Source organism: Aulonocara stuartgranti (genome assembly GCF_965226115.1).
Source record: "Aulonocara stuartgranti genome assembly, chromosome: 9".
In the NCBI taxonomy this organism is placed as follows: Eukaryota; Metazoa; Chordata; class Actinopteri; order Cichliformes; family Cichlidae; genus Aulonocara; species Aulonocara stuartgranti.
The window spans coordinates 25,968,367-25,994,792 of NC_138960.1; the positions used below are offsets into that span (position 1 = coordinate 25,968,367).

The 26,426-nt window shown below is 39.9% G+C and overlaps 3 protein-coding genes across 5 annotated transcripts; 1 reads left to right on the top strand and 2 right to left on the bottom strand.

Moving 5' to 3' along the window:
* Nucleotides 1–68: 68 nt before the first annotated feature.
* Nucleotides 69–5,681, bottom strand: ppp1r42 (protein phosphatase 1, regulatory subunit 42). Its single transcript, XM_082545521.1, is given in 10 exon segments — nucleotides 69–383; nucleotides 759–840; nucleotides 1,163–1,208; nucleotides 1,210–1,295; nucleotides 1,470–1,587; nucleotides 3,165–3,281; nucleotides 4,124–4,262; nucleotides 4,349–4,515; nucleotides 4,600–4,822; nucleotides 5,523–5,681. Coding segments are annotated over 9 exon segments (912 nt in total). The 5' UTR covers nucleotides 4,732–4,822; nucleotides 5,523–5,681; the 3' UTR covers nucleotides 69–358.
* Nucleotides 5,682–7,297: 1,616 nt separating this feature from the next.
* On the bottom strand, nucleotides 7,298–12,646 carry cops5 (COP9 signalosome subunit 5). The gene is made up of 8 exons (XM_082546491.1): nucleotides 12,356–12,646; nucleotides 11,866–12,100; nucleotides 11,018–11,146; nucleotides 10,547–10,612; nucleotides 10,227–10,312; nucleotides 9,975–10,086; nucleotides 9,134–9,282; nucleotides 7,298–7,588 (listed from the first exon to the last, which is right to left on the bottom strand). Exons 1-8 carry the CDS (start codon nucleotides 12,490–12,492, stop codon nucleotides 7,498–7,500), a joined length of 1,005 nt encoding a protein of 334 aa, XP_082402617.1. The 5' UTR covers nucleotides 12,493–12,646; the 3' UTR covers nucleotides 7,298–7,497.
* Nucleotides 12,647–12,797: 151 nt separating this feature from the next.
* Nucleotides 12,798–26,418, top strand: cspp1a (centrosome and spindle pole associated protein 1a). 3 transcript variants are annotated; one of them, XM_082545887.1, is made up of 30 exons: nucleotides 12,798–12,913; nucleotides 13,603–13,678; nucleotides 13,769–13,869; nucleotides 13,989–14,086; nucleotides 15,713–15,793; nucleotides 16,196–16,297; nucleotides 16,536–16,879; nucleotides 16,997–17,074; nucleotides 17,677–17,762; nucleotides 17,864–17,960; nucleotides 18,433–18,472; nucleotides 18,685–19,013; nucleotides 19,097–19,221; nucleotides 19,807–19,894; nucleotides 20,132–20,243; nucleotides 20,333–20,483; nucleotides 20,588–20,689; nucleotides 20,800–20,858; nucleotides 21,011–21,157; nucleotides 21,232–21,372; nucleotides 21,455–21,553; nucleotides 21,639–21,696; nucleotides 21,787–21,913; nucleotides 22,700–22,824; nucleotides 24,460–24,594; nucleotides 24,669–24,703; nucleotides 24,835–24,898; nucleotides 25,417–25,496; nucleotides 25,581–25,692; nucleotides 25,912–26,418. In XM_082545887.1, exons 3-30 carry the CDS (start codon nucleotides 13,824–13,826, stop codon nucleotides 26,037–26,039), a joined length of 3,189 nt encoding a protein of 1,062 aa, XP_082402013.1. In that variant the 5' UTR covers nucleotides 12,798–12,913; nucleotides 13,603–13,678; nucleotides 13,769–13,823; the 3' UTR covers nucleotides 26,040–26,418. The 3 variants fall into 3 exon arrangements, with proteins under 3 accessions (XP_082402013.1, XP_082402012.1, XP_082402014.1); XM_082545886.1 differs by having other exon boundaries at nucleotides 13,786–13,869; XM_082545888.1 differs by lacking the exon at nucleotides 12,798–12,913 and adding an exon at nucleotides 12,921–13,051 and having other exon boundaries at nucleotides 13,786–13,869.
* Nucleotides 26,419–26,426: the final 8 nt, after the last annotated feature.

The window sequence follows — 26,426 nt, forward strand, 5'->3', positions numbered from 1 at the left end:
ACACCCCCCCCCCCCCCCCCCCCCCCACTCACACAAAGCAATTATCAATAAAACAGCTGTAAAAAAAACATTAAATAAGTGTCTTTATTTTTTCCCCACAATGGTTATTAATTTTAGTTACTTATTATTTCAATATAATGAAATCACTTTAGAATATGCTGTAAAAACATGCCATAGGTGAAGGAAGCTGCAGTGACTCTGAGTTCCCTGCAGTTTTGCAGATATAATAATCAAGATGGATAAACAAGGCACAAGCACGGTTAGTCGTGGGTGAAGATTTTGGTGCACTTGTAGGTTTGTCTTAAAGCAACCACATGACTGCAGACAGCTGATGAGACAGCTAAAAGATCAAGGGTATTTACAGAAACTGGAATTTTTCTGCCCTGGAAGATAAGAGAGAGAGAGAGAAAAAAAATCAAACGCTGACAAATAAATATTATCTCTATAATTGTTTTATGGCTAAACTGAAATGTCTTTAATCTTATGTAAAATCAGTAAAACTGATGGTTCCTTTCAGGTTTTCAAGAAAAAAAGATAGGAAGGAGAATGAAGCAAAACTAACTGACTCTTACAATAAAATATGAATTTCTCTAGCAATGTTCACTTTTTTTGGAGGCAGGGGGGGACTTTAAGAATTGGGGTCAGCCTACCATCAGCAGTTATTACTTATGATTTGGATTCAGTCTGCAGTTAAATAATTTAGTAAGTCATGACATAGATGTGCCGAATGTAGGCTTTTTTAAACTGTGATACTGGACCTGAGAGACTGCTGTGGCTTCCACCTCTGCATGTTAGCGTGGCTGTGACCAGGCTGCAGATCCTGACCCATGTTAAATTCATCTGAAATATAAACAAAGCCAAGTACTGCTACTACTACTGAAATTTGCATGGGTGTGAAGTCACCCAGCGGCCTTATGAACTTATGTAAAACTCAATTCAGACTTTTTTGTGATTTTCACATTAATCTAAAAACTGATAGTATGGTTTTCCAGTATTGTTATACATATTAGCAGATCCACAGTAGCCTTACTAAAGCAAAGAAGTGACTTAATGGACCATGCAAAGACGAAAGGGAGAATTAAATAGCAAAAACAGGAGGGAAAAATGACTGTAAACAAGGTTGGTGGATTTTTAAAAAAAATGTACAAATAAAGTAACTTACTTGCTAGAGAATAAGGGATGAGTGCTCCAGACATCATGCTTATTATTATTTTTCTTCTTGGCCTCCCTGGATGCTTTCCAGTTAATAAGAAACTCTCTGGTTAAGTCATTAATCTCCCTTCCATCAAGAGCCTCTATAAGAAATGTTTTAACCAAACAAACATTGAAAATAAAAACATAAAATGAACTATTGTGAATGTTTTGATTTTATCCTTAAGAGTGTTTCCTAAATTTAAGTCACAGCAAAATAATGAAAGCGTATTTTCAAATTAGAAGTGAACTGAGCAAACAAATGATTATTATTTTACCGAGGCTTGTGCACACGGTTATCAGGCGGTCTCTGTACTTTGGTTTTTTACACACAGGATTTCCACTCAAATCCATTAGAAACAGCTGAGGCCAGTGGCTGAACACATCTTCTAGCTCCTGAAAATGAACACAGAGCAGGAAATCTGTTATAATCTGTTGTGTCTGAATCCCTAATTATTCTACTGGAAACACTGTGTCTCTAAGGTTATTGTCTACACATCAAACAATAGCCCAGTTTGTTTAAAACAGATATAATGCAATCTTATGATTGCTATACAGATGATCATAGGGAAAAAAAGAAAGGTGTGAGTGAATGGTAATATGAAGTATAAGGGCCAATAGAAAGTGCATAAACAACACATCAGTCTGTTTTAATAAACAGTGTCGCCGGTGTCATGTAACTACAAGTTTTCTCCTGGGGCAGTGTGAGGCTGGCTCCTCCAGCGAGTAGCCTGCAGTTGTATGTTTATCTAAAGGCACATTAATCCAAGCCTGGAAATATGAATACTCTCTGGACACGCTCTGATTGTTCATTGCCTTCCTGTCTTGGCCAAAGCGCTTCCACTTTTCCAGCTTGAGCCGCAATCAGTTCAGAGGGGGACCCCTGAGCACCACGCGCTCCCAGGCTTTGATAAATGATCGTGTCAGGGCCGTCACTCAGAAGGCCCTCACTGAAGAGGAGCCCAGCGCCAAATTGCCCCCCACGCGGGGCGTGGAGAACAGCAGAGGCTGAATGCTCACTGAGCTTGGCCGGCTCCCTCACTTCCACTAATGATGGGCCAGTTATGAACCTGTATTTGACCAGAGCTTCGATTCCCCCTGTCCTCTCTGCCCCGCGCACAGCTAACTGCCTCAGAAGATGCTCCCCATTTGTCACCCGGGCTGACTGCCTGTCATAATCTATTTTAAAAATCCATAATGTTTCCTCTGGACTCTGACCAAATGGTGCAGAAGAAAAAATTGATCCTTTGGAGGGCTGTCTTTGCGCAATCGATAGTGGCAGACGGGTTGTATAAATTATAGGAGACATCTGCTAAAAAAAATGACACGTGTACAACAATTACCTGCATCAACGATCTCCAAAGAAAGTCTTCTGTTTTAAGAAGGTAGTAAAGTCAACTACAAAGTGCTTTCATTGCGTCATCCTGCTATTAAATGCCAATAAGAAGCAAGAATTACACCCTTTCAAATAAAGCCATCAACTTTTTCAGTTAACAGATGAGTTTAAACAGAGATATCATTGCCATCATAGCGTCAGGGAGTCTAATAAATCTCATAAAGTGATACAGCGGGGGTTTGCGACATCAAATAGACGATTCCAAGGCAGAGAGGAAAAATCAACCTTCCAAGGAACGGGAGAAACTTGTGCTTGTTTGAAGCTGTCAGCGAGAAAATTCTCGGGGGAATGGTTCGCTGATTTGTTGAATAATTCTGACCCTGTGCGAGTCGTGGAGACTGGGAAGCTCTGGCGGGATTTGCAGGATTTAGTTCCTTACAACCCCGCTATCCATATCATTTCACACATCAGTGCAGAAAGCCATGGAACAATGTTAATGCTGACCTGATCAGGCATGCATAGTTGCTGTGAAGGGGTAGTATTTACTTTGACTTCACGTGCACTCACTTTCTAATTGAGTCACACTGCAGCAGGAGCCTTGAATGACATCAAGTAAGTCCTGAAAACGTATATTTACCTCAATACTACACAGCTTATTGTCTGCAGCAGAAAAATGCTGGAGCTCCTTCAGCACCGCCAGGTCTCTGATATCATCGATGTTGTTGTTATTAATATTCAGGACACACAGAGATTCCTGAACAAAGAATTTACAGAATTCATATTAATGTAAAGAAAATAGTTCATGTTACAGTCAGTACAATGACAGACTACTACAAACAGATCCTAGACTATAACGTATATATGAAACATATTTTTTATGGTCAAATCAACTTGATATTAAACTACAGGTATTCAAATATGCAACGCAACTTCCAAAGAAAAGACAAAAATCATTTGCACCCACCCAAGGAAAATATCTGCAATACCATATATCAGAGCTTAAAGGAAGCAGTACTAGTTGGTCCAAACTACATTTACTTTTATCTCTTTATTCACTTGTAAGCACTCTTAAGCATGTGGATATGTTGTCTTTACATATATATATGTGTGTGGTGCAGTTGCAAAATGTTCACCCTGGTTAGAAGTTTCACAATGGCTCATTTATAAAACGCTGGAACTCTTTAAATTTGCACAGCAATTTCTTTAATTTATCTAAACAAACAAGAAGCTGAGACTTCTGGTGTGTTTATCCATAGCATGGGCAGTAAACGAAGCAAACAGACTCAACTGATTTGTCAGACCAGAGGGAGCAACAGAGATCTCTTTGACATCATCAAACCCTGCACAATATTGCTCTTACACGGATCAGGGGAAATCTCAGATCTCTCTTTCACTGGATGTGATAACCTACACATGGGTTGACAGCTCACACACATCTTTGTGCATGAAAAGGGAATGTCAGACCTTCGTCTGGTCTTTCGATAGCTTAAAAACGTATAATGAATCAACCAAGGATAACTTAAGTTATTTGGAAGTGTGGGAGATGTTTTGTTCTGATACTATTAGTGAGCCGAACAGAGTAAAAATAGGTCATACAGCAAGGGAGTCGAGAGTCCTGGGGTCAAAGAGCAACTTTTCCCCCGGTGTCAGTCTTTGATTCTCCACATGAAGCTCTTTGAGCTGATGGAGCTGCTCTAAGCCCTCCACCACAGCAATTCTGTTCCCCCCGAGATACCTGCAGAGCAGCGAAAATAACATACATGTTCAAACACACACCTCCCACTTCATATATTTATCACCAATCAGTTGAACTTTACTCACAGTTTAGAGAGGTTCTGCAGATTGTGCAGATTGTCTATATGGGTTATGCTGTTGTTCTGCATATAGAGATGCGTGAGGTTGGAGGCAAAGCTGAGGTTGCCAATGTAAGTGATGTTATTATCATACAGGTAAAGAACGGTGAGGTTTGTACACATTGAAAGATCTCCCTTGAAAATCAAGAAAATTAGGCATTAAAATTAGTAAATTGAAAAAACAGAATTAAAGAAGTGTTAAAGATGCTGGTTACTTACAATATCTTCAATATTCTTGTTAGAAAAGTGGAGGTGGGTGAGTGTCTTGAGGTACTCTGGGAAGGAGAGGCCCCTTTTCTTTTTGAAGTGCTTTCTAGACTTAGCAATCAGATCTACGGTCAGATGTACCATGTTGGCTTGTCACAATCTCGGCTTCAGAGAGGATCCCTTTCAGCTTCAGCCAAGCATTCAGCCCACAGCAGTGACTATGGGTTGGCTGTGTCTAAAACATATAAATATTTCCTCTGAATATTTGCTGACAGAAAAGTATTCTTTTTACATTTGTAATAACCTTGTACAGAAATTTCAATGGTCTAAAACCTAATCACGTCATGGTTTGAAATAACTAATGGAAAATTATATGATTTTAGGTGACCACTGTGTTTTTATATAAGGCTTGTGTACTAAAATGACCTGACCGTGAGGTATACAATTATACTTTTTGAGTTTAATTTCCTCAGGTATTAAGCTTAGGTTGTATTAAGTATACAACTGTGTACGCGTGTAGTTAAAAGATAGTGTTGGGGAGAGGAGAGCAGAGTGATGTGACAGCAGGTCTCATCCACGCTTGATCTCAAGGCTTCAGGTCGGTGGTGTAAGGAAAACTAGACACTGATCGATAACTGAACTCAAACACTCCTGGGCCTGGGGTTTTCAGGGACGGCGGTTTGTCACTGTCAAAGAAAATCCACGCTTATAGCAGTGCATACGGGCAGGGAGTAACATACTGAAGTGGATAAACTCCAAAGCAACAGTGAAAGGAAGGAATCGGGTCCTTTTTATGTTGTGTAGCTTCGCTAGCACAACAAATATAGCCCCAATATTAGCCTCTTAACTACATCTAACACGAAGTTCTACGTTTCCGCTAAATATTCTTCAGGTGTAAAAATCAAATATATAAATAGTTAACTGCATTCACCTACCTTTCAACGCCGGCAAGGGGGTTTAAAACGTATGTTATAGCTACACAGTTTTCAAGCGTGTTGGGCTTTTTTGTTTGAGATCGTGAACATGGTTTCTATGGAAACAACGGAAGTAGCGTCCGCGAGACACAACAGAATTCCACGGGTCACTGAAATTGGCGCAACACCAGCGAAGCGGAAGTAGGCTATTAAGTAGCTAACTGGGGGACTAGTGTACTGAAAAGTCCCGAACAGCTAACATGATAGTAAAACTTCCAGATTGAAAAAAGCTTTTTTATGTTTTTATTTTAGGGGAAAGTCGGTAAACTTTAAATTTTGTCATGACCTGGGTTTCCTTTGAAGGAGTGACTTGCCTCTGCTTATGCAGCAGCCCTTGGTGGGGAGGAAGCGGGATCAATCATTCTCACAGCAAAACTGCTCTTTCCATCTCCTGATTAGTGTGGTCATTAGATCTATGCCGCCTATTGGACAACAGCAGGCTTTTAACTATCTGTCAAAGCAGTGCCATATACATTAAAAACGCTTCTTAAATCATTTTATTTTACGATGTTTCTTTTTCACAGTCATGCAAGCAGAAACCTTTTTGTACTAACGGGAACATACTTCAGAATTAGAAATCTGTTGAAAAGGATCGTTTAATTTTTTTTGGCTGCCCACAATTTGACTTGATTAGAATTTACATAAATGTTCTTATTGCAGCTTTAGTCATGCATACAAATGTCCATCTGGTGATAATCACAATATTTACATATCCAACAAGTTCAACATGTTTCTTAAATCATGAAAGACCAAACATTAGGTTAATCTATTTTAGAAGTGCATATTTTAAATACCTCCTCAGCACTGACAGTCAGACATGTAATACATTTAAATATTTGGCGAAAATACAAACTAGTCAATAGACTGACTGCAAAAACCTTACTCAATGATTTCATATTCCTAAACTTCATGAAATCTAATCTAATAAGTTCCATCTTCGTAAACCAGTACACCAAAAGTTCTCAGTTTTAAGACACGGGTTAAATCATGGTTAAGTAAAATCATTATAGCAAGTGGTGCCAAAGCTCATGCTTATGAGAAAAAACAGGCACCTCCACTCTCCCACTGGGATTCTCTCCTCTGCAATACATGACATCAAAAATATACATGTAGCCATTACAATACCATAGAAAAAGACATCACACAACCCCAGGCCAAAGGAACAGGAAAAAAAAAAGGGAAAAGAAAGAAAGGCAGACTCGGCGAGTGTCTGCTTCGATGGAAAGCAGGCGCGTCGGGTGAATGGACCCCAGTGTGCACGGCTTCTGTTTCTGCCCTGCATCACTGCCACACCACAACCTGACGAGCTGGCCGCTCTGCCACAGCGTACCACCGAGGGCCAAACTGTGCTGGGAGCAACTCCGCAGAGACATCTCACGCATGGCAGTCGATTCCCGCTGAGCCTAAGCAGAAGCTGTAGTTTGTTGTTCCATTATGTAATGCTATGACAGGCTACACCACTTGAATGACTGACTGGTGCTAGGTTAGGCTGAGCGTTAAATGTGACCACACCGATGTGTTATTTAAATGTTGTGCTGAATCAGGGCTATGTGTGAAAAGATGCCGCCGTGCCTTGGGCATTGAGAATATAATATTATGCATTAAAGAGTAAACATTTGGACAGCAGTGTACATCTAATCCACCTTCCACTGAAACCGATCACTGTCCCAGCTACACTTTGCCTTATATAAAACAAAGAAACAAAGAAACAAAAAAAAAACAAAAACACAAAATGCTGCTTTTTTTAAGTTTTATTTTTTGCACGTGTCTTCTAATTCTTACCTACATGAAGGAAAAATGAATAGAAAAGCACTCCCAAGAGAAATAACAGATGATGCTACTCTTAGCAGTTAAACATACACCATGAATCAGTAAGCACCGGGCATGCACAAGAACACATTTCCAGGTGTAATTCAAATGGCCTTGTGGCTGAGGTTTAATTGCCAGACGTGTTGATTTGATTGAAGAGTTTGTCCTTAATGACTTGAGACATCAGACCATGAATCGCTTCTATGGTTGTCTTGCAGCTAAAATAAACCACAGAGAGAAATGAAGATCAGCATTTAATCCAGGGGGGAAAAAAGAAAAGGAAAACAGATGCCGCATAAAGGGATATGACATTTAAAGTGGTGTCAGCAGACTTTTTAAAGGTAACGTTGCTGTTTGCAGACATTCGTAGTGGGTGTATGTATCAGATATCACTGAAACTAAAGCTACTTTCGACTGCACTCGTATTCACGAGGGGTCGCCACAGCAGGTAGCTCGCCGTGTGTGATTTGGCCTTCCTGTGTCCTATCCTGAAGCCGGGGATGTTTAGCTTGACAGCTGAAGGTTTAAACCACTACATTATAGAGCCACTAAAAGATGAAACTGAAACTGAAACCACTATCAACATTATTTGCCCTGATGAAACCCGTTTTTTAAATTCATGTGGATATAGTACAAGTGTAGCATTTACTTCATTGTTTAGTTTAAATATTTAATAATAAAAAAGTGAAAAAAAAAAGGTTTTTCAGCAGAAGTTTGTTTTTAAAAAATACTTATTCTAACATATTCTGTGTATTCAAATTATGTATTTAAACAGTTATAACCTATTATTGTAATGTGCATAACAAATTCATAATATAGTAACGTGTTACTTAGACTCTATATGTCATTCCTAATATGCCTCTATGTTGTCAATACAAACAATTGCTGAAAGAAACTGTTTTAAATCTCTCTATATAGCATCATTATCACCTTCAGATCAATCTATTGACCCTGAAGGAGAGGTCAGAGGTCAAATATGACATGATATTTTAAATCCTTATATGGTGCTTTTTATACCACACTTGTAAGAATCATAGCTTCTAAGTTATAAGGCTTTTTGTCAATTTTCAGGCAATAAATCATTAAGTTGACCTTGAAGGCCTGAGTGGATGTAAGGAAAATCTTAATGGATTGTTACCATGATGCCACCTTACACCCCAACAAAGTTTATCTAAATGAATTCAAACATTTTGAAGCTGTTTGCACACAGAAAGAATAACACACGAAAATGCTCCCAAAAACATGACCACCTTGGCGGAGTTCATAAAGACATTACTGAGCTGGATTCTATTAGAAACTATATCAAGAAATTTGAAATAGCCAAATGGGGTCAGTTTGCATAATAACTGATTAAAAAGTATCTTAAAGCACTGAATTATTACTGCTAAGCAACACTGGTCTGATTAAGAAACAAATTTTAGATTAATTTAGCAACAAACACAAAAATAAACTACTGTCCTTAACACCTAATCAATGCCAGATTTAAAAAAGACTGACATTTAATTTGAGGATGTGATAAAAATACTGCTCGAAATAAAAGAAAACAAGCCAGTTATAAGGTCAGTGGAAAAAATAATATATATCACACAAGTAGAAAATATGATTACATAATTGAAAGCAACACCACTGACCACTTTATTCATCTAGTGGGATATTATTTATACATTTACAGTCATATTATATCATACTTAAGTTACAGTGCCCAAAATAAATTAAGCTGACATTTAATTTTACTAAAGCATTCTATCGAAAATAAAACCCACCTGTCTCGTGTTGCTTTGGCCAGTTTGTCCTCAGACTTTCTGTCGTGTGTGTCTAATCCGAGCATGAAGCAGCCTCTGCCCAGCTGGGCCTCCGACTGCTCCAGCTTCTCTGACAGGTCGAACACCTGGCCCGTGGTGTAGTCCGAGTTCTGACCATGCAACACACAAACACACAGAAACTGACTCATGCACAATTTGCCACTAAAAGCTTGATAACAGATTTTCCTTTTTTTTTCTTTTTTTGCAGAATGGCAACAAATATGTCTAAAAAGCCAGAGGAACACTTTATGGGTTGTGGTGAATGAAAAGAAGTCAGTGAAAGGTTTGCTTAAGGTGAGGCCGTGTTTATGGTAGAAAAGGTAATTAAAACACAATGACAAGGGAGGCCCCTGGCTGGGGTGACAGTGTAGCAACTGACAAAGCCCGTCACCCATAAAGCAGCCCGTTCTTGACATCTAGTCAATTCATCTTCATCCAAAACGCCAAAAAACCAACTGTTTGGACAAGCCTGATGCCTATTTAGACTGTTTAGTCAAGCTCAGGACAGAGTTCCTGCATCCACAATGCAAATTTACATGAGGGGCAAACGAACAGCAAGGGGGAAAAGGAGCATCATGGAGTCGGCTCCAGCTTTAATACTTATCTCCATTGTGAAAAAAAGTTCATGTACAGCTTATTACTAAAATCAACAAACACGGACGCTTAGCTAATAAGCAGCAATAAATCATGACATCACAAGCTGGTGACCACATGTCTAAATGAGTTATAGAGTAATAATTAACCATAAATCAAAATGTCAAACAAATAGCAAACATTTTGATTTTTGAAATGCCCTACATACCGTAAGGAGACTTGAAGAACTTAAGGTATTAACCCAATATTTATTCCAAAGGAGTTCCAGGAGCTTTCTATCGAGGGAGGACTTAAAGTAAGTAACCTCCAAGGCGTAATACCTAAAAAGGAGAGCGACAGAGAAAAAAGAAGCGCATATGCAAGTACTGAAAATAAAGTAAACAATAAAAAATGTGTGATACGGTACATGCTACACAAGTATTTGATCCGGTACAATACTGTAGCAAATATAAATACTCACTGTTTACAGTGTACACCAAAGTCTTCAATCTTGTTCAGGGGGATAGTCTGATATTCTGAGGGTCCCTCATCAGGGGGTTTGTAACCCTAAAAATCCAAAAAGGAAATACTAAGTACTTACTACAGTAATAAGGAATTAAGAATACAGAGTGACTGAAAAAAAATTGTAAATATATTCTTAACAAATACACAACAATAAAATCAGTATATAAAAATGTCTCAAATAATCAAATACAGCTATGCACAAGAAGAATGAAAAAACAGATATTTTGTGATTTTACTAAAGACCAAAGAGGACTGCTGCTAAAGTCTTTGCTTTACCTTCGGGTAGGTTCTGAAGGCACCGAGGTTGACTTTCCCTGCAGAAATAGTCCGAGTGGGATCAATCTATAGGAAGCAAGATACAGTAGAACAGGAAAACAGAGTCAGGGGTCACACAAACCTCTAGGGACTACTCAAATGTGGCCACCAGGAGCCTTTTTACTGGGGCTGTCAGTGTGCTGAAAATACACACTTAATTACATGACGCCCCTGGCATTTAAGCGCCGCTAAACCAAATGAATTGTAAATAGCAAATGTGGTTGTAATAGCAAAATATTCATCAGTACTACATGCAAATCTACAACTCATCCATCAGTAATCTTCCCCCCTTCTCAGTTACACCCACATTAATGGGATGTGGGATATGGGATAAGCTCCATTTGAAAAGTGGGAAAGTAGAAGTCACAGTTAAAAAAACAAACAAAAAGCCATTAGCTTCAAAATAAAACTGGTTACTATTTCCCATCTTACCACAACAGCCACAAAAGGCTCCTGAAACTGTTGGTTGAGCATCTGGGTGCTGACATCTATGCCGGAGAGCCAGCATCCATAGCCTGGATGACTGTGGTACCAGCCTATCGCATTCTCCAGCCGGCCAACCTGAGGAATTGTAGATAATATAAAATCATATCTTCTTTAGGGCAGTGTAAGATGTCAGTAACATGATTGTATTTGACACAGTTTGCAGTTTTTATCCTTATCTAAAGTAGCATTTTCCTATCTTTCCTTTTTCTTTTAAGAAAAAATATCTCCACATTCGTGTAGTCACTTGAATTCATTAGAGTATTGGATAGTGTATGTTAAACAGGGACTGGAGAAACCTCATAACATAGTACAATTTACACAAAACTTTACAATTATTCCTAGATAATATAAAAGAGTGCAAATCATATTAACCTTATAATATATTTATACTGTATTCCTGCTTCTTGGGTTGCAACATTAACTACAATAAAGTGCTTGAAAATAGGTTAGAGGTAAGTAATCGTATACTCAGCATGGGAAAAGGCAGACAAATGTGGTTATATATGGTTATCAGAATATTAATACTATCAAAAGACAGTAATGCTTCAAATAATCCCTTTATAGTTTGTAAAAATCTTATTGATATTAAGTTAAAGATTTTTCTAAAGCAGCTGAAACACCCTTCCTTAAGTAAAAAAAAAATGGTTGTAAGCCAGTGACATTCACAGAAAGTATTAAGTTAATGTCTCAGATGAAATCAAGTCTGATTTTATTTAGGCTATAGTTCGGTTCCTTCTTTCTAAGTCATAATTCAAACACGATGCTCTTTATGTGCGTGGAAGTCAATGTCCCACCTGTTTGGCATTTTCAATATAGGCAGCCATGTATTCATAGGCTGCCGCCTGGGCGTTAACTCTGGTCTCTGTGCCCTCCACGGGCAAAGCAAAGCTGTCCATGATGATCATGGTTTCACCGTCCACCTTTCCCAGCATGAGGCCCATCACCTCCAGGTTTCCTCCAGATCTGGCATGCATTACCATCTTCAACAGGGCCAAAGCTGAGATTTTGCAGTACTTGAAGTAGTGGTGACTAAAAGGTGAACAATGACAAATGTATTTGTATTGATGTTAGATAATATTAAGCAGTGCGTATATTGTAGATACACATCCAGTTTGCTGTACTGCTACTAACATAAAGACCGGTTTGCTAGTTTGTAGCTAAGCTACCACTAATGTTCCAACAATAAACTACCAACGAACACCATTTAATACGAATACGGCAGCTCAGCAATCACCTAAATACTTAGACAGAAACCTAAATACCACAATGTTGTTTTGCACCCACTCTTTCGTCCATGGTTTCGCAGCGAGGATTTCTTGTTGTTGCTTTTTGTCATATTTGTAAATTTCATCAATGCTCTGAACTTCCTGCATGCTGTTAGACAGCTCCCATGTTTTCTGAGCCGTATTGCTCCCCGCCATGTTAATAATGTATCCAAGCAAAACCCGAGCCGTAAAAAAACCCGATTTTTTTCTTTAAATAAGGGAAGAAGTGCTGTATTTCTCCCCCAAAGATTTTGATAACGTTTTAGGAGCTGATAGCCACTCGCTCAAGGAGCCATGACAGTGAGCGATACCAACGCAACAAAGTGAAATCGACGGGGACGTTCGTTTTCATATTACACATATTTACCACTGATGTGTTTATTTGTTATATGCCATCTCTTAACACTACAACGCAATGATATATGGTGATATTGCATTCATTAATCATATTTGTATCTTATTTATTACTCTTATTAGAATATATTTACCCCTGTGACGGAAGCCATGGTTTAGTCCTGCGACGACGTCAAACTAACTTCTGGGGACGCACTGACATCTAGCGGCGCTTTTTAGAAAGGTACCTACATCTATTTGTCAGGGCTTTTTTCTTAGAGCCTCAGCACTGTACTGGGAGCTGAAGTATTTAATGAGTCAATAAAACTGAAGCTAGTATTCAATAATTAGGCAATACTATTCTGGAGGAAGGCCGTAGCTAGTAAGTTAAAGGGCTATTAATTAGCCTAAAGGGCTGCTGGGTAAGGCTAGATGGTATCATTTTTAGACAACAGCAGTATGTTAAGTTTATTAACATGTTGTTAATAAACTTTGCCTGGTTTTATGTTGTTTAAAGACGATTAAAAAGAAACAGAAAATTCAGATCCTAGTGTTAAATATTGCAGAGTTATTAAAGACTTAACATTTGGACTATATTAGACATATTTTTCTAGAATGTTTGTGTTAGATGTGTTTGCTAGCCTCTCCCAGGAGAAGGTTTGTGTCATGGTTGCCCATGGCAACGGAATGACGCTTTGGGCTCGCTGTGAAAGATCGGTCGGATAGGTTTGAGCTGTGTGTGGAAATTTAAGAATTATTGATATATATCGTGTTATTTGGTCTTGTTATTTGTCTAGCCAGAGTTACATCCGAACTTTAAAATAGACGCGCATGTTCATATACCCCATTATGGGGTATATAAACATTAAGTCCAGTGTTTGCCTTATTGGGTGTATTGTGTATCACGATTGGACGTTTTTTTTTTTTGAGAAGCATGAAGAAAAAACTCCCCGCCATATGTGATCAAGGACTTGCGAAGCAACGTTTATAGGTGTAAACTAATCAACCGGTGAGTAAAAACAAACAAACAAGCAAACAAACAAACAAAGGAATTCTTTTAATCACATGTTGCTTTTTAATAAACAAATCGGTGTTTCAGCGAGTTTTTCTCCACAGTCAGGGTCAGATGGTGCAAATTACACAATGCTGTAAATATGACTTCAGCAGCAGCTCTAGGAGTAAACCCCAATCCCGACAGAGGTACTGTACAAGGCTGTAGTAGTGAATTGGCTGCATTATTTAAGCCTGTAGTGTTTAGTGAATAGTTTCCTGTTTTTATTGTACAGTCTACTCTATATACCGTATGCCGTATTTCCCAGGTATTGGCTTAAGCCATCTGCTGGGTACCGAGTATGAAAGGAAGAAGCAGAAACTTCAGCGGGAGCTCCAGCTGGACTACAGAAACTATATATCCAGGGTGTGACGACGCAAAATAAATAAATAAATAAATAAATAAATAAATAAAATAAAAATCTGAACATGTATAGATAAAATAATATATAGTTCATTTAGCCAAAACAATAGGAATTTACTGTTACATCAGGCATATAATTATATATAACCTATAAGAAAAGGTCTTAAATAAATCAGAATAGCTTATTAAAATAAAATTTAAAAAACATGCCAAGACAAACTGGCTTAGTGAGGTAAAAGATGCACAATTTAAAAGAACAAAAAAAAAAAAAAGCAATCTCAATATAAAAAAAGAGAAATAAACAACAGAGCACCACACAAAGGCATTAGAGTATAAACCTTTTACTGAGTTATTTTCATTCACTGTTGTAATAAATTGTTAAATAGTAGACTAAACATTATATGAAAAATAATTAACCTAAAGTCAGAACATCAAGTTAGATAAAACTGGAAATCTTTGCTTTATGTAAGTGCCACCGAAGTGACAATTTGTAGCTCACTGTAGAAGGAAAAGCACAATGAATCACAGTCACAATGAAATTTCAACAGCTGATTACTTATATTAAGATAATAATTTTATGTATTGCAAGTTTTTTGAAGCTTATGCTGAATTATTAAAAAAAAAAAATTGGTGTCCGATTAACATAGATTAAATATGTGCTAATTTGCATACATATCCAATTGACAGAATGGAATAAAACACCTAAATGTGCATTTTAGACATTTCCTTTTTATTAGTGTTACATTTAAGACTTAATAAATCTTAAATCCTAATCTTAAAATTGTCTGGAACACGGGAACTTGTTATCTGGAATGACATATCAGAAATCGTTACGAAAATACATTCACCAGCCACTTTATTAGGTATACCTTCCTAACGCCACATTAGAACCATTTTGGCAATCTAAATGGCATAGATTGAACAAGATTTTGCCTTATGACATGGTGGAGTGTTTTCCTGCTGAAATCAGCTATCGGACGATGGATACTCATGGTCATACAATGATGGCCATGGTCAGCAACAATACTCACGTAGGCTGTATATACGTAGTATCATCAGTTGGTACTAAAGGGCCCAAAGTCTGCCAAGAAAACATCCCACACACCATTACACCACCACTATCTGCTTTAGCTTATCTACTTCAAGGTTCACATGGTCTTCTGCATACCTTGGTTGTAACAAAGGGTTATTTGAGTTACTGTTTGCTTCCTATCAGTTTGAAGCAATCATTGCTATTCTTCCCTTATCTCACCTCTGGCATCAACAAGACATGTTCACCCAGAGAACTACTGCTCCCTGGATTCAGACTGACCCAGTAGATCAGCAGTTTCTGAAATACTCAGACCAGTCCATCTGTCACCGGCAACTATGCCACATTCAAGTAGCTTAGATCACCTTTCTTCCCCATTCTGATGCTTGATTTGAGCTTCAGCTGATCGTCTTCACCCTGTCTACATGCCCAAATGCACTGAGCTGCCGCCATGTGATTGGCTGATTTTGTATTTGCATTAATGAGCAGCTGAAAAGGTTTACCTAGCAAAGTGGCTGGTGAGTTTATGTCTGTGTTTAACTAAGTTGCCTCTGTGTTGCATTTGCGTACACACAGCAAATCTCTTATTCTTCCTGCAGAAAACGGATCTGAAAAGTAAAGAGCCTCAACAACAACTTGATGGAGTGTCACTACCGATTGATGAGAGGATATCTGTAAAGGTGTGCCTGCATTCATTCAGTCATCAAAGTAGAGCTTTAGCTCTTCAGCTAGAACTGATACAAACTGCTGACTGCACAGTGCTGCGCACTTCATGACAACTGATTTTCTTTATATAAGACCGTGAACTTACAAACAAAAGTTAAGAGGGATTTCAGGCGTCTATATGTGCACGACAAGCTGAATGTTGATAAGTATTGATGCAAGCATTTTTGAAATATTGAGGCAAAAAATATAGCCTTAACCTCATCGTCACTCGAATGTGTGCAAGCAGAAATATGTATCTTCTTTTGATAGAAGATGGTATTCTTTAAGTTTTGTATTTCCTTAAATTCTAAGTGTCACATGAGCTTAACTGAGCGGTGTGGCTGCTTGACTCTGACTTTTTGTTTTTTCTCTTGCAGGAAAAACTGAGAGAGGAGAGAAATAAAGAATACAACCTCTTCCTCCAAGAACAAGCTCAAATAAGAACGGTAAAGAGGAGAACGTCTTCTGTCAGTCCCAAGGTAAGAAGACTGATGACTCAATAGGCAGATCGTGCACAATAACGCTAGTGTGTTTGGTGCAATAATCCATGCAATTTTTATAGCACACTTTAAAGGATTCTCTATCAGTAGAAATGCTTCTCCATTTATCAGGTAGATACAGCTCACTGAGTACTTGAAAGACAAATAACGAAAAGCACTCTGTTACAAAGTAAATCTTTTTTCACATTGAATTTCTTCCTCACATTTTCATTTTCAGCCTGGACAGATTCACGCTTCAGATGGCTTGAAAATTTCTCCCCCAGCCTCTCCCCTGTCATCCCCTCACAAACATACCCACACAAACATAGTCCCCAGTCACAATGAGAGGAAAGATGCTTCCACTCTGACCGAGGTGTTCAACGATGGAGAAATCAGGAGTCCAGTTCAGAGGCGGCGAAGACGCTGGCAAATCTTCAGAGCAGAGCCCTACAGCTCTGAAGACGAGCTAAACACAGACAGAGGGGATGAGTTTGATTTGAGATACAGGAGGAGGAACGACAGGCACACTCAAGAGCCTGGGTACAAAGAGGAGATGACAGCGCAAGAGTGCAGAGTGAAGAAGTATCCTTTTTTTTCTGGAAAATGATTTGAATTACTGGTAGTTTCATCCGTTACCATATAAATGAGATCAGATTGCTCCTCTGCCAAATTTCACTGTCCTGTCTGTTTCTATGGCAGGGCTTCTCAGGACATAAAGGAGACAGCGGCTCCTACAGTTTCTCATCAGAAGACCAATGACACAATTTGGAAGTCTGAGTAAGCAAGTTTATGTTTTTTTGACCCCTGCTTCTAGAAAGCTGTTAATGATCTCAGCTCCTAACTGTACACTAGCAATAATGTTAGCTCATAAATGCTTTGCCCTGGGCAAAAGGTTTTGCAGCAATGTGATTTATGATGATGAAACAGTGGTCACATATAGACAAGGGCGGCCAACAACATCCCCCTGGAAAGTCTCATAAATTTTCAGAATCAATACCATCAGTACCATAATTGATTATACTGGTATCTGCTGCCATATTCAGTTATTGCTCTTCAACACTTTTGCCTGCTGTTGCATTTCATTGTTCCTGAACTACATTCAGTAACCTGGTAACATGAGGTGCTGTGATAGAGAGTGAGCCTTGGCCCTTTTCCAGGCAAAAAATTGCTCACCCTAGAGTTTATCAGAAGAGCTGGATTGATGAAGCACAAGCCTTTGCTCTCTGTCTCTGAGTTATAGCCCTCAAAGCTCTGCAGCCACTGTGGCTGGGTGTGGCTTAAAGAGGAAGTTATTGCAGTGATGTTACCCTTACATGCTGTCAGTAATTGGGTGACTCTTATGGAGAGTCCCGTTCTGTTTGTGTATCTGTATTCAATAGTGTTCAAGTGCCAGCCAGCATGAAGATGGCTGCAAGATCTGCTGTCAGGAAGGATAAGGCTGATTTTGCTACTGGACTGTTGATAGGTAAAAACATTCTTACTACACAGATAATAAATGCAATTTATCAATTAAAGTCATATTTCAGAACTTAAGCAGTATTTTAATGACTCTACGTCTTGATGCAGGAATAACAGAAGAGCAGGAGACAACTCAGATGAGGAAAGAACAATACAGGCAGGAGTTACTGAGACAAATTGCTGAAAAGCAGAGGAAGAAGATGGAGTAAGTATTTATTCTCAAAATCATCATTTTCATCAGAGTCCTTTAAGCTAGCTCAACCCTTATGATCTACAAAGCATGAAATCAAACTACTGATCGCTGGTCACCTCTCTTCTTAACTTAGAAAAGACCTGTCGAAGCTAGGTTAAGAAGAGAAGTGATGAGAGTTAGAGGGGGCAAGGATGAGATGGTTTGGACATGTGGAGAGGAGGGATAGCACATATATTGGACGAAGGGTGTTGAAGATGAAGCTGCTAGGCAGGAGGAAACAAGGAAGACCACAGAGAAGATTTCTGGATGTCATGAAGGAGGACATGTGGAGGGGTGTGACAGAGGAGGATGCTAGGGATAGGGTGAGATGGAGGCTGTTGATCATGTTGTTGAGACCCCTAAAGGGAGCAGCTGAATAAAAAAGAAGACATAGAAAACAACATCAAGCCTGTGACGTTGTTCTCTGTCCTTTTTTTCTCTTTAGGGAGAAAAGACTTGAGCTGAGAGTTGACCCTGAGAAAGAGGTAGGAGAATAGCATTAAAAGATCTGGCTAGCAAAACCTTTAAACAGCAGAAACATAATGTTTGTGTCAGGTCTGGATTTGTTATTATAACTTTCATAGGTTGTGGAGTCTTGGAGAAATTTCTTGAAAGAAGTACCACCTAATCTTATCCTCGATATATATGTTGTCTTTCTTTGATGATTGTGTTCTGGACCACACGTAATCTGTTCCAGCCTGACCGAATACAGCAGCTAGGGTCTGTGAATCGTCACTATAACAGCCTGAGCCAGGATGTTCTTCACAAGCTAGGAAAAGATCTAGAGGCCGAAGGGAAGCACCTAAATCCCAGTCTTGAAAATGGCAAACCCACTGAGAATGCAGATGAGAGAGCCCCCCCAGGAAAGTCCCAGGTGGACTTGATTACAGCTCTCAGACAACTGTCTGGGAAGACTGTGCCTTCAAATGGGATGGAATTACCGCAAGGTGTCCCCTCACTGGACTATTTTAGTGAGGACTACCACAGAGACTTCTCAAACATCCTAGGAGAGGTGACCATCCCAAGGTAGCTCACATTTGCTTCGATTAAATGAATAAAATTAGCAGCCCTGCTATACACTCACTGGAGTGTTGGTAACTCTGTTTCAGGGTTGCGAGTGTTGCTCCTCCTTTACCTCCCATTGTACCTCACAATTACAAGACTCCATATGATGCAGATTATTACTACTATGGAACCAGGAATCCATTAGATCCTCATCTTCCTCACAATCCAAGTAATGTAACTATCTGTTTCACAAATATGTATTTACTAAATGTTTCTTGTTTTTATCCACATTTTTTTTAGACTTATGTTGTTGATTATTGCTAGCAGTTTTTAAAGCAGACAACGACTGGTTTGATTTCAGTGTGGTGATGTTTAGATTGCTGGAGTTGAAAAACGTGTTGCTATCCAGTTTGTGTAAAGTCAACATTAAAAAGAAACTGCAACAACCTATTAACAAAATTAAAATAAACCCTTACATTTACTGTGATAGATGACCTGCTGCACTTAACGCAACTGTCACCTCCATGCAAATCATATGAATGTCGCTTTAAGCTTCAGAAAAGCTTAAAGCAACATTCATGAAAACAGTAATGTTACTGTTTCTCCTTTTCTACAGCTGAAGGCAACATTAATGATAATACTATATGCGAGTGGTGTGTTTGGTTACAGTTATTTCTTTTCTATTTTAATATTACTGCCAAATTCCTGCTCTTTATTTGAGCTTTGTTTGTGGCAGTCAGTGGCAGCAGATAGTTCATGAAGCTCTTGAATCGTGTGCATTCTTTATCTTATATTTTTGTATTTTCTACATCAGATGGTCTGCCCGGGGGGAATCGGCAGTCTGAGAATTCCAAGATTCTGTCTCAGAGAATGCGTCCTCTCAGATCCAGTGGCCAAAATGAGTCAGTGACCTTCCCAGCACCTTTGGAGTTTTTTTTGTAAAACATGTTAATTTTTTCAGCATGTTGATGTTAATATAGATTTTATTCAGTAAAGCTGCATTAAATGCCCTCATCTCTGCTAGCAGCAACCCAGTAGATCTTTTCTCTCTTCCGGAAGAGGGTCTTCACAAACTGAATACTTATCACTACCTTCTGTACTTATATCTCCTTGCCATTTGCTACTCTGTCTGCTTCCAGAGAAACTCATCAACATGGAGCATCTGCTCTGGTTTTTGAAGAACTTCATGCAGAAAAGTCAAAGCAGAGGAGAGAGAGTGTACTGAGCTACCAAGAGACACTCAGACAGCAGGTACATTGTTATAGCTCCATGAAGAAACCACATGTTCTGTTATAGCGGTGTCATGGTTTCATCCTTTGAAAATTGTGTCTGGGGCCCAGATTAAAGAAAGAGAGGAGCACAGAAGACTAGAGAAAGAAGAAACAGCACGACTCAATGCCAAGATACAGGCTGAGATGAGGGCATACAACCCCTGGGGGAGAAGTGGAGGAGGAGGCGCTCCAATTAGAGACCAAAAAGGCAACCTTGTTAGTAAGTTTTATTGTAATGGTGTTCACCGGAGGCCAGATAATTTAATGTGTTTGATCAACAGATATTAATGTAACATGTTTTAATGAATGTTTTGCTGCCTTTAGGTGACCTGAATCACATGCACAGGATCAATGAGGCATCATATAGGAATCCTGTGCCCACTCCTGGCACTGAAACTAGTTCTCCCATTTCCCATCGACTAACAGGTAATGTTATCTTCCTAATATTTCAGTGGCTGTGCATTTTATATGCTTTGTAGATCTATAGCTTATGGCTTTCTGTCTTTTCTGTTTTAAATTGTTTTCACCTTTTACAGGTTTCAAGGATGAGACACTTCAACAGCAGGACAGTTACAGAGCAGCCCTGAAACAGCAGGTAGGTCCCGGGGCCTCAGTCTGTAGATGGATGATAGGAGAGGGTACTGATGAACTGCAGGATGAAATGAAATGCTTTTAGACTTACAGCAACCTGTATTCTCAACACTTTAAAAAAGTTGTAAATTAACTGTAACTGTGCATTTCAAACAGATAGAGGAAAACAAGAGAAAACAGCAAGAGGAAAGAGAACAGATTAGAATTGAGGAGGCGAAAGAAGAGAAGAGGCTCGCCATGCAGAGGGCACGCTTACAGGAGGAATATGAGGAGGAGCAAAGGAAAGAGAAAAGGAGGACTGAGGTGATGAGCTTGTTTCTTTTATAAAGAGTCCTTCATCATTTCTCCTTCTTTATAGTTTTATCTACTCTCTGCAGCACAAGCTGAAAAACCAAGGCTGGATCCATGAAGCTGAAACACATCGCCAGAAGCAAGAAAAGGTGGTGATGCAGGAAAAAGAGACTAAGAAGGTACCTCAGACCACCAGGGTGGAGAAAGACTCACGGTTGAATTATGAGGTACAGTAAGCACGAAAAGACAGGAGTGCTATAGCTCGCTGTGTCTTTGTCAAAGAATGACATTTTACTTGTTGTCCTGCAGAGGCAGCCCTCTCCGCCTATCCCAACCTTGCAGAAAAAGCTGGCAAATCTTGCGCCATATAGGCCCTCCTCTGTTTTGAGCCAGCGGTCATCCAGAACTGTGAGTAACTCATCGCAAAGATTGCAAATATTTTCACATTTTACCCTTTATGATAACTCTATAATAAAAAAACATGCATTCACAGAATCGCTCAGTGTCAGCACCGCACCACCGACCACCCGATGAAATTCCCAGCCAGCAGGGTAAGATTTGTCTTAACCTCTGTGCGTGCAAATCATAAACATTTATTTTTCTGATCCTTGCTCTGCCTTCACTCCCCTGTCATGCTTCAGATGATCAACAGGAAGTAATCAGAAAGCTGTCAGCCCTCCGTGGTTATCTGAGGAAAGAGCAGCGACAACTGGAGGTTCAGATGGGTCGCACGGATTCACACGAGACCCACTACAATCTGGTAAACAGGTACTGCAGTCAGGCAGCACTGAACAGCAGGGGGATGTGTGCAGGTATAACAGACCCAAAATAACAGGGATTTCTATCTTTTGTGCCAGGCTAATATTAAGACATTTAGAGACGCTGCTATGTTGAATTTAACCCAATTAACCCCCAGATGTTGTGAAGTGAAGACACAATACTAACTCTGGGCTGTTAAAGTGTGATCTTGATTTGATATTTGTAGTGAAGTATGTATTACTGTGCTTGGAAAAAATGAAGTGACCCATGTCTTTCCTCAGTGAATTGCTGTGGAGCACTACAGTAGCCATGTTGCTATTTAGAATATTCTCAACCCATTATTACCAAGCCCAGCACGATATGTCGAGTAACTGCATCCCTCCCTGCTAAATTACAGGAATGTTTTACAAGCCACTTGTTAATCTGTGCTTGTATTCAAGTTTACAGCAAATCATCTGAGAAATGCCTTTGAACTGGTGCCAGTCTCTGGGCTTTTCTTTTGTCACAGACTGCTCACACAGAAGGACCAGCGCTTTAGGGAACATAAAAGCTTTGGAATGTATTCAGCAAGTACAGGTCAAGCGTAATGCCCTCATTGTTTTATAGCAATGCAGAATTAATTTATGTCACTGCAGGGACAGTGCAGCAGGTGGAGCTAAATGGTATAGTTACTGTGCACAACTAGAAAGCATTTGGCATAGTGAACTGCTGCTACGTTTTCAGACAGACATCTGTTTGTTATTAGAGGTAGTTGTTCTGTTTAATTTGGGATTTTCCTCCTTTGCTCATGTGTAGAAGACGACCACATAGAGAATCTGCACATAGAGAAGCTGTCCTGTCTTCAGCTAGGAGTCCTTCTCCAGCTGATGCACATGCTAACAGGCAAAACATCAGGGAGTTCATCCAGCTTAAACACAGAGGTAATAAAAGACACAGCTTTGACACAGCTTTTAATGCTTCTTTGAACCACTGTTGTTCTTACAATGTACCAACCTGAAGTAAGTCTGATTTAATTTTCATTGCACAAATAATAATAGATTCAGGAATGTATTCACGGGAAGAGGCTGGCAAAGAAAAAGTGGGATAGTCGGAGAGCTGAAGAAAAGAGTACTGGAAGGCTAGGCGCACAGCAAAGAGAGAGGTGGCCCTGGCAAAGGAAAAGGCTTGTAGTGAGTTGTATGTGAGGCTGGACACTAAGGAGAACATGACTTGTAATGAATGACTAGGCAGAGAAATTGTGCTGGAAGAGATGTCCACCAGATTAGAGTGATTAAGTATAGAGGTGGAAATGTGCTAATGTGAAGAGAGTGTGTTGAGAAGATGGAAGGAGTACTTCGAGGAGCTCATGAATGAAGTTAATGACAGAAAGTGGATGAAAATGGAGTTAGAGAATCAGGAAGTGCAGAGAATCAGCAAGGAGGAAGTGAGGGCAACTCTGAAGAGGAAGGAGACGGGAGACATCGAGAGGTCTAGGAGCGAGGGCCGTGGACCTTTGAACAAGAGTGTTTAACACAATCTTGGAGAGTGAGGGGATTTCTGAGGAATGGAGATGAAGTGTAACCGTACCACTTTTAAAGAACGGGGTTGATGTGAAGAGAGTAACTACAGAGGAATAAGATGGAGAAGTGTAGAGAAGGACTGATTGAGTTGCACTCTTTGTGGATATCATAGGGTGCCTAGACAGGAACTCTGGTGCTGCATGAGGAAGTCCTGAGGGGCGGAGAAGTATGTGATGGTGGTGCAGGGCATGTAGGACAACAAGACAATAGTGAAGTGTGCGGTGGGAGTGACAGTTGGGGGGTGAAATTACATCAGAGATAGGCTCTGAGCCCCTTCTTGTTTCACTGGTGACAGAGAGGCTGACAGATGAGATCAGGCAAAAGTCTCTGTGGATGATGATGTTTGCAGACGATCACAGAAAAGATTCATGGATGAAGTGAAGGAGGACATGCAGGGGGTTGCTGTGACATAGGAGGATGCTAGAAATGGGGAGATGGAGGCAGATGATCCAATGTGGCGACCTCTAAAGGGAGCTGCCGAAAGAAGAAGAAGAAGAAGAACAAATACGTCTAATAATGCTTTTCTTTTATTCTCAGTACTAAGCTACATAGAGGAAGTTAGTGTTTATTCTGTTTACAATCACTTTGGTCATGCTGTTCTTGTAAGTGTGGAGGACACCCAAATGGTTTAGACTTTTAACTGGTGCTCTATCTCCCTTTATCTAAACCAAAACTTTAATCTCATGAGGTCATTTGAGGCCTCGGTCAGTGACGGACAGTTTGCCCATGTGTACAGTGAATCTCATGTGAGCTACCAAAGAAATGACTGGATGTGTTCCCAAACTGGAGTTTGAAACACACTCAGAGCTGCAAGCTGTAAAACCAACAAAAGAGGATAAAGGACTAGATGGGTTTTTTGGCTTCACTAAACACTTTTTTTGCTTTGTGTTTATTATTTTACTGATGCAAATATTTAATTTATTAGTCAATTGCTTTGCCTAGAGCTGCCCTATAGTAACAATCCCTGATGTGACGTAGCTTGCTTTTATCCTACAGGTACGACATCTCGTGAGGAGGTTCGAACCCTGTACCCTGACCCTCCCGCAGACACACAAAGTCTGGACATTCAGCAGCAGGCCCTTCTATGTGAACAACAGCACAAAATCAGGCTAATGAGGAGACAGGAAGATGGTCAGTGAGCAAATACAAATCAGTTTCACCTCAAATGTTTGTCCTCTAACCCCTCCTTCTGTCTTCCTCTGTAGACTTCTTGGGCCGTCAACTAGGTCATTATTATCCTGTAAGTGATCAGCACATTACACAGTAACTATATTCTGCACTTTCACCCTGGCAGATAATTCAGTCTTGCATGGCTTAATTTTAATTGTAGAGATTTTATTGTTTTCTGTCTGCATTTGTGTCTCCTCCCAGATCAAGAACCCTGGACGTGCCACTCACAGAAACCCCATATTGCCATCAGAGAGTTCTTTTATTGGTGAGTTTGGCAGAATATGGTCCGTCTGTAAAAACAGTCTTTCTCATTTATTTCCCTTCTTGTGTTCACATGACTGGGGACACAATAGACTTTGAAAAAAAATCCCAAAAGCACCAGATGTTTTACATAAAGGTGACACGGTTTGGGAAGTCCTCTACATACAACCTCATAATACCTTTCTACGACACTCTGTGTGCCAGGCCAATTTAGCTCTTGGTTTCTCTGCCAGGCTAACTGTGGTGCGTGCCAGCCAGCTGTCTGTGTTGCAGCTGGTGCCAGTGCTAGTTGCAAGGTGACTACGCCAGCTGCAGGGTGGTGATAGCAGACTCCCAGAGCACAGGCAATTGGTACATTAGAGAAAAAAAGACTGATGGCTTTTGAATACTTTTGAAGCTCAGGGTTTTCTCACTATTTTCATATTATGCATGGATAAACGGAATAAAGTTTAGGTCCCTACCATCTGTTTGGCTGTAAAGACATTTGCAATTAATGATACATGGCAATTGGGTTTTTGTCAGGTTACAGTGGTGAGGCACGTGAGCAGAGATCCCTTCAACCATCAGCAGAGCACCAGGAGAGGACGGCACTTAACTATGATGTATGTCTGATATGCATCTTGTGTTTTACTAAGATCAAAAGGATCACCATCATTAAGATATCAAAGCTCTGTATATATTTACAGGAGGTGGCTGACAAGGGGGGTGATAATCTGCCAGCAGTACCCAGTCACAACAACCAGAACAAACGCCACATTACGAGGCCAGACTCCCACTCTGGTGATCACAGCGTAAAAGGTAAGACGAAAGAATTCACTACAGGAAGCATTTAAATGATCAGGCTTATAACTAGTATAGCAAGTGGGACCTAATCTTAAACACCGTATAAATTAGTGAAACATAAAAATCGTGCCACTTTATATACTTGTTGGCTTTTAGCAACATGTGCAAATTTTAAGCGTTTTTTAGTATCACTGAAAAAAAAAAATGTGATGGATACGCCCCTGTACCCTACAGACTGGCTGCCCGGTGATGAAGCGGACATGTCGTCGCTGGGCTCTGCCATGGGGAGGCGTGTCTCTGTGGACACTGTTGCCACGGAACTGTGGCTGCGGCCCGGAACGTCAGACGCTGTAAAGCAGTGAGGCTGTAGCAACAGGATAAACAGGCGGATGGGAGCTCCACACAGACTTAAACACTGCATTGCACAGCTCCCATTGGTGGCTCTCTAAACTGGAAATGCACAGCCACCTTTTCTGCAAATGCAGGTGGGGGTTCTCATGAGAACTGATGTCCTTCCTGTGCAGTGCTTTACTGACTTACACTTTATTTGTGTGCTGTTTCTATTTGCTCTCATTGGAGACCAGAGTCTGTAAAAACATTAATGACTATTAGATCACAGAAGAAACAGTTAATACAAAACTCACTGTGGCCAATTCCTCTTTACCTTCTACATTTAGCACATTAGCATTTTGTAAAGGTGGGATTCAGTTAATGAATAAAGTCATGGTGTTTTTGAGCAATAAAAATGT

Bases quoted from the DNA above. Each gene is read 5' to 3' on its own strand.
- cops5 (XM_082546491.1), bottom strand. From the start codon at position 12,492: ATGGCGGGGAGCAATACGGCTCAGAAAACATGGGAGCTGTCTAACAGC. The intron at 12,101-12,355 runs GTGGGTGCAAAA...TTCACCTTTTAG, and splicing joins GCGAAACCATGGACGAAAGA to TCACCACTACTTCAAGTACT. The intron at 7,589-9,133 runs GTGGGTTTTATT...GGTTTATTTTAG, and splicing joins GCCAAAGCAACACGAGACAG to CTGCAAGACAACCATAGAAG.
- cspp1a (XM_082545887.1), top strand. From the start codon at position 13,824: ATGACTTCAGCAGCAGCTCTAGGAGTAAACCCCAATCCCGACAGAG. The intron at 19,014-19,096 runs GTAGCTCACATT...ACTCTGTTTCAG, and splicing joins GGAGAGGTGACCATCCCAAG to GGTTGCGAGTGTTGCTCCTC. The intron at 21,158-21,231 runs GTGATGAGCTTG...TACTCTCTGCAG, and splicing joins AAGAGAAAAGGAGGACTGAG to CACAAGCTGAAAAACCAAGG.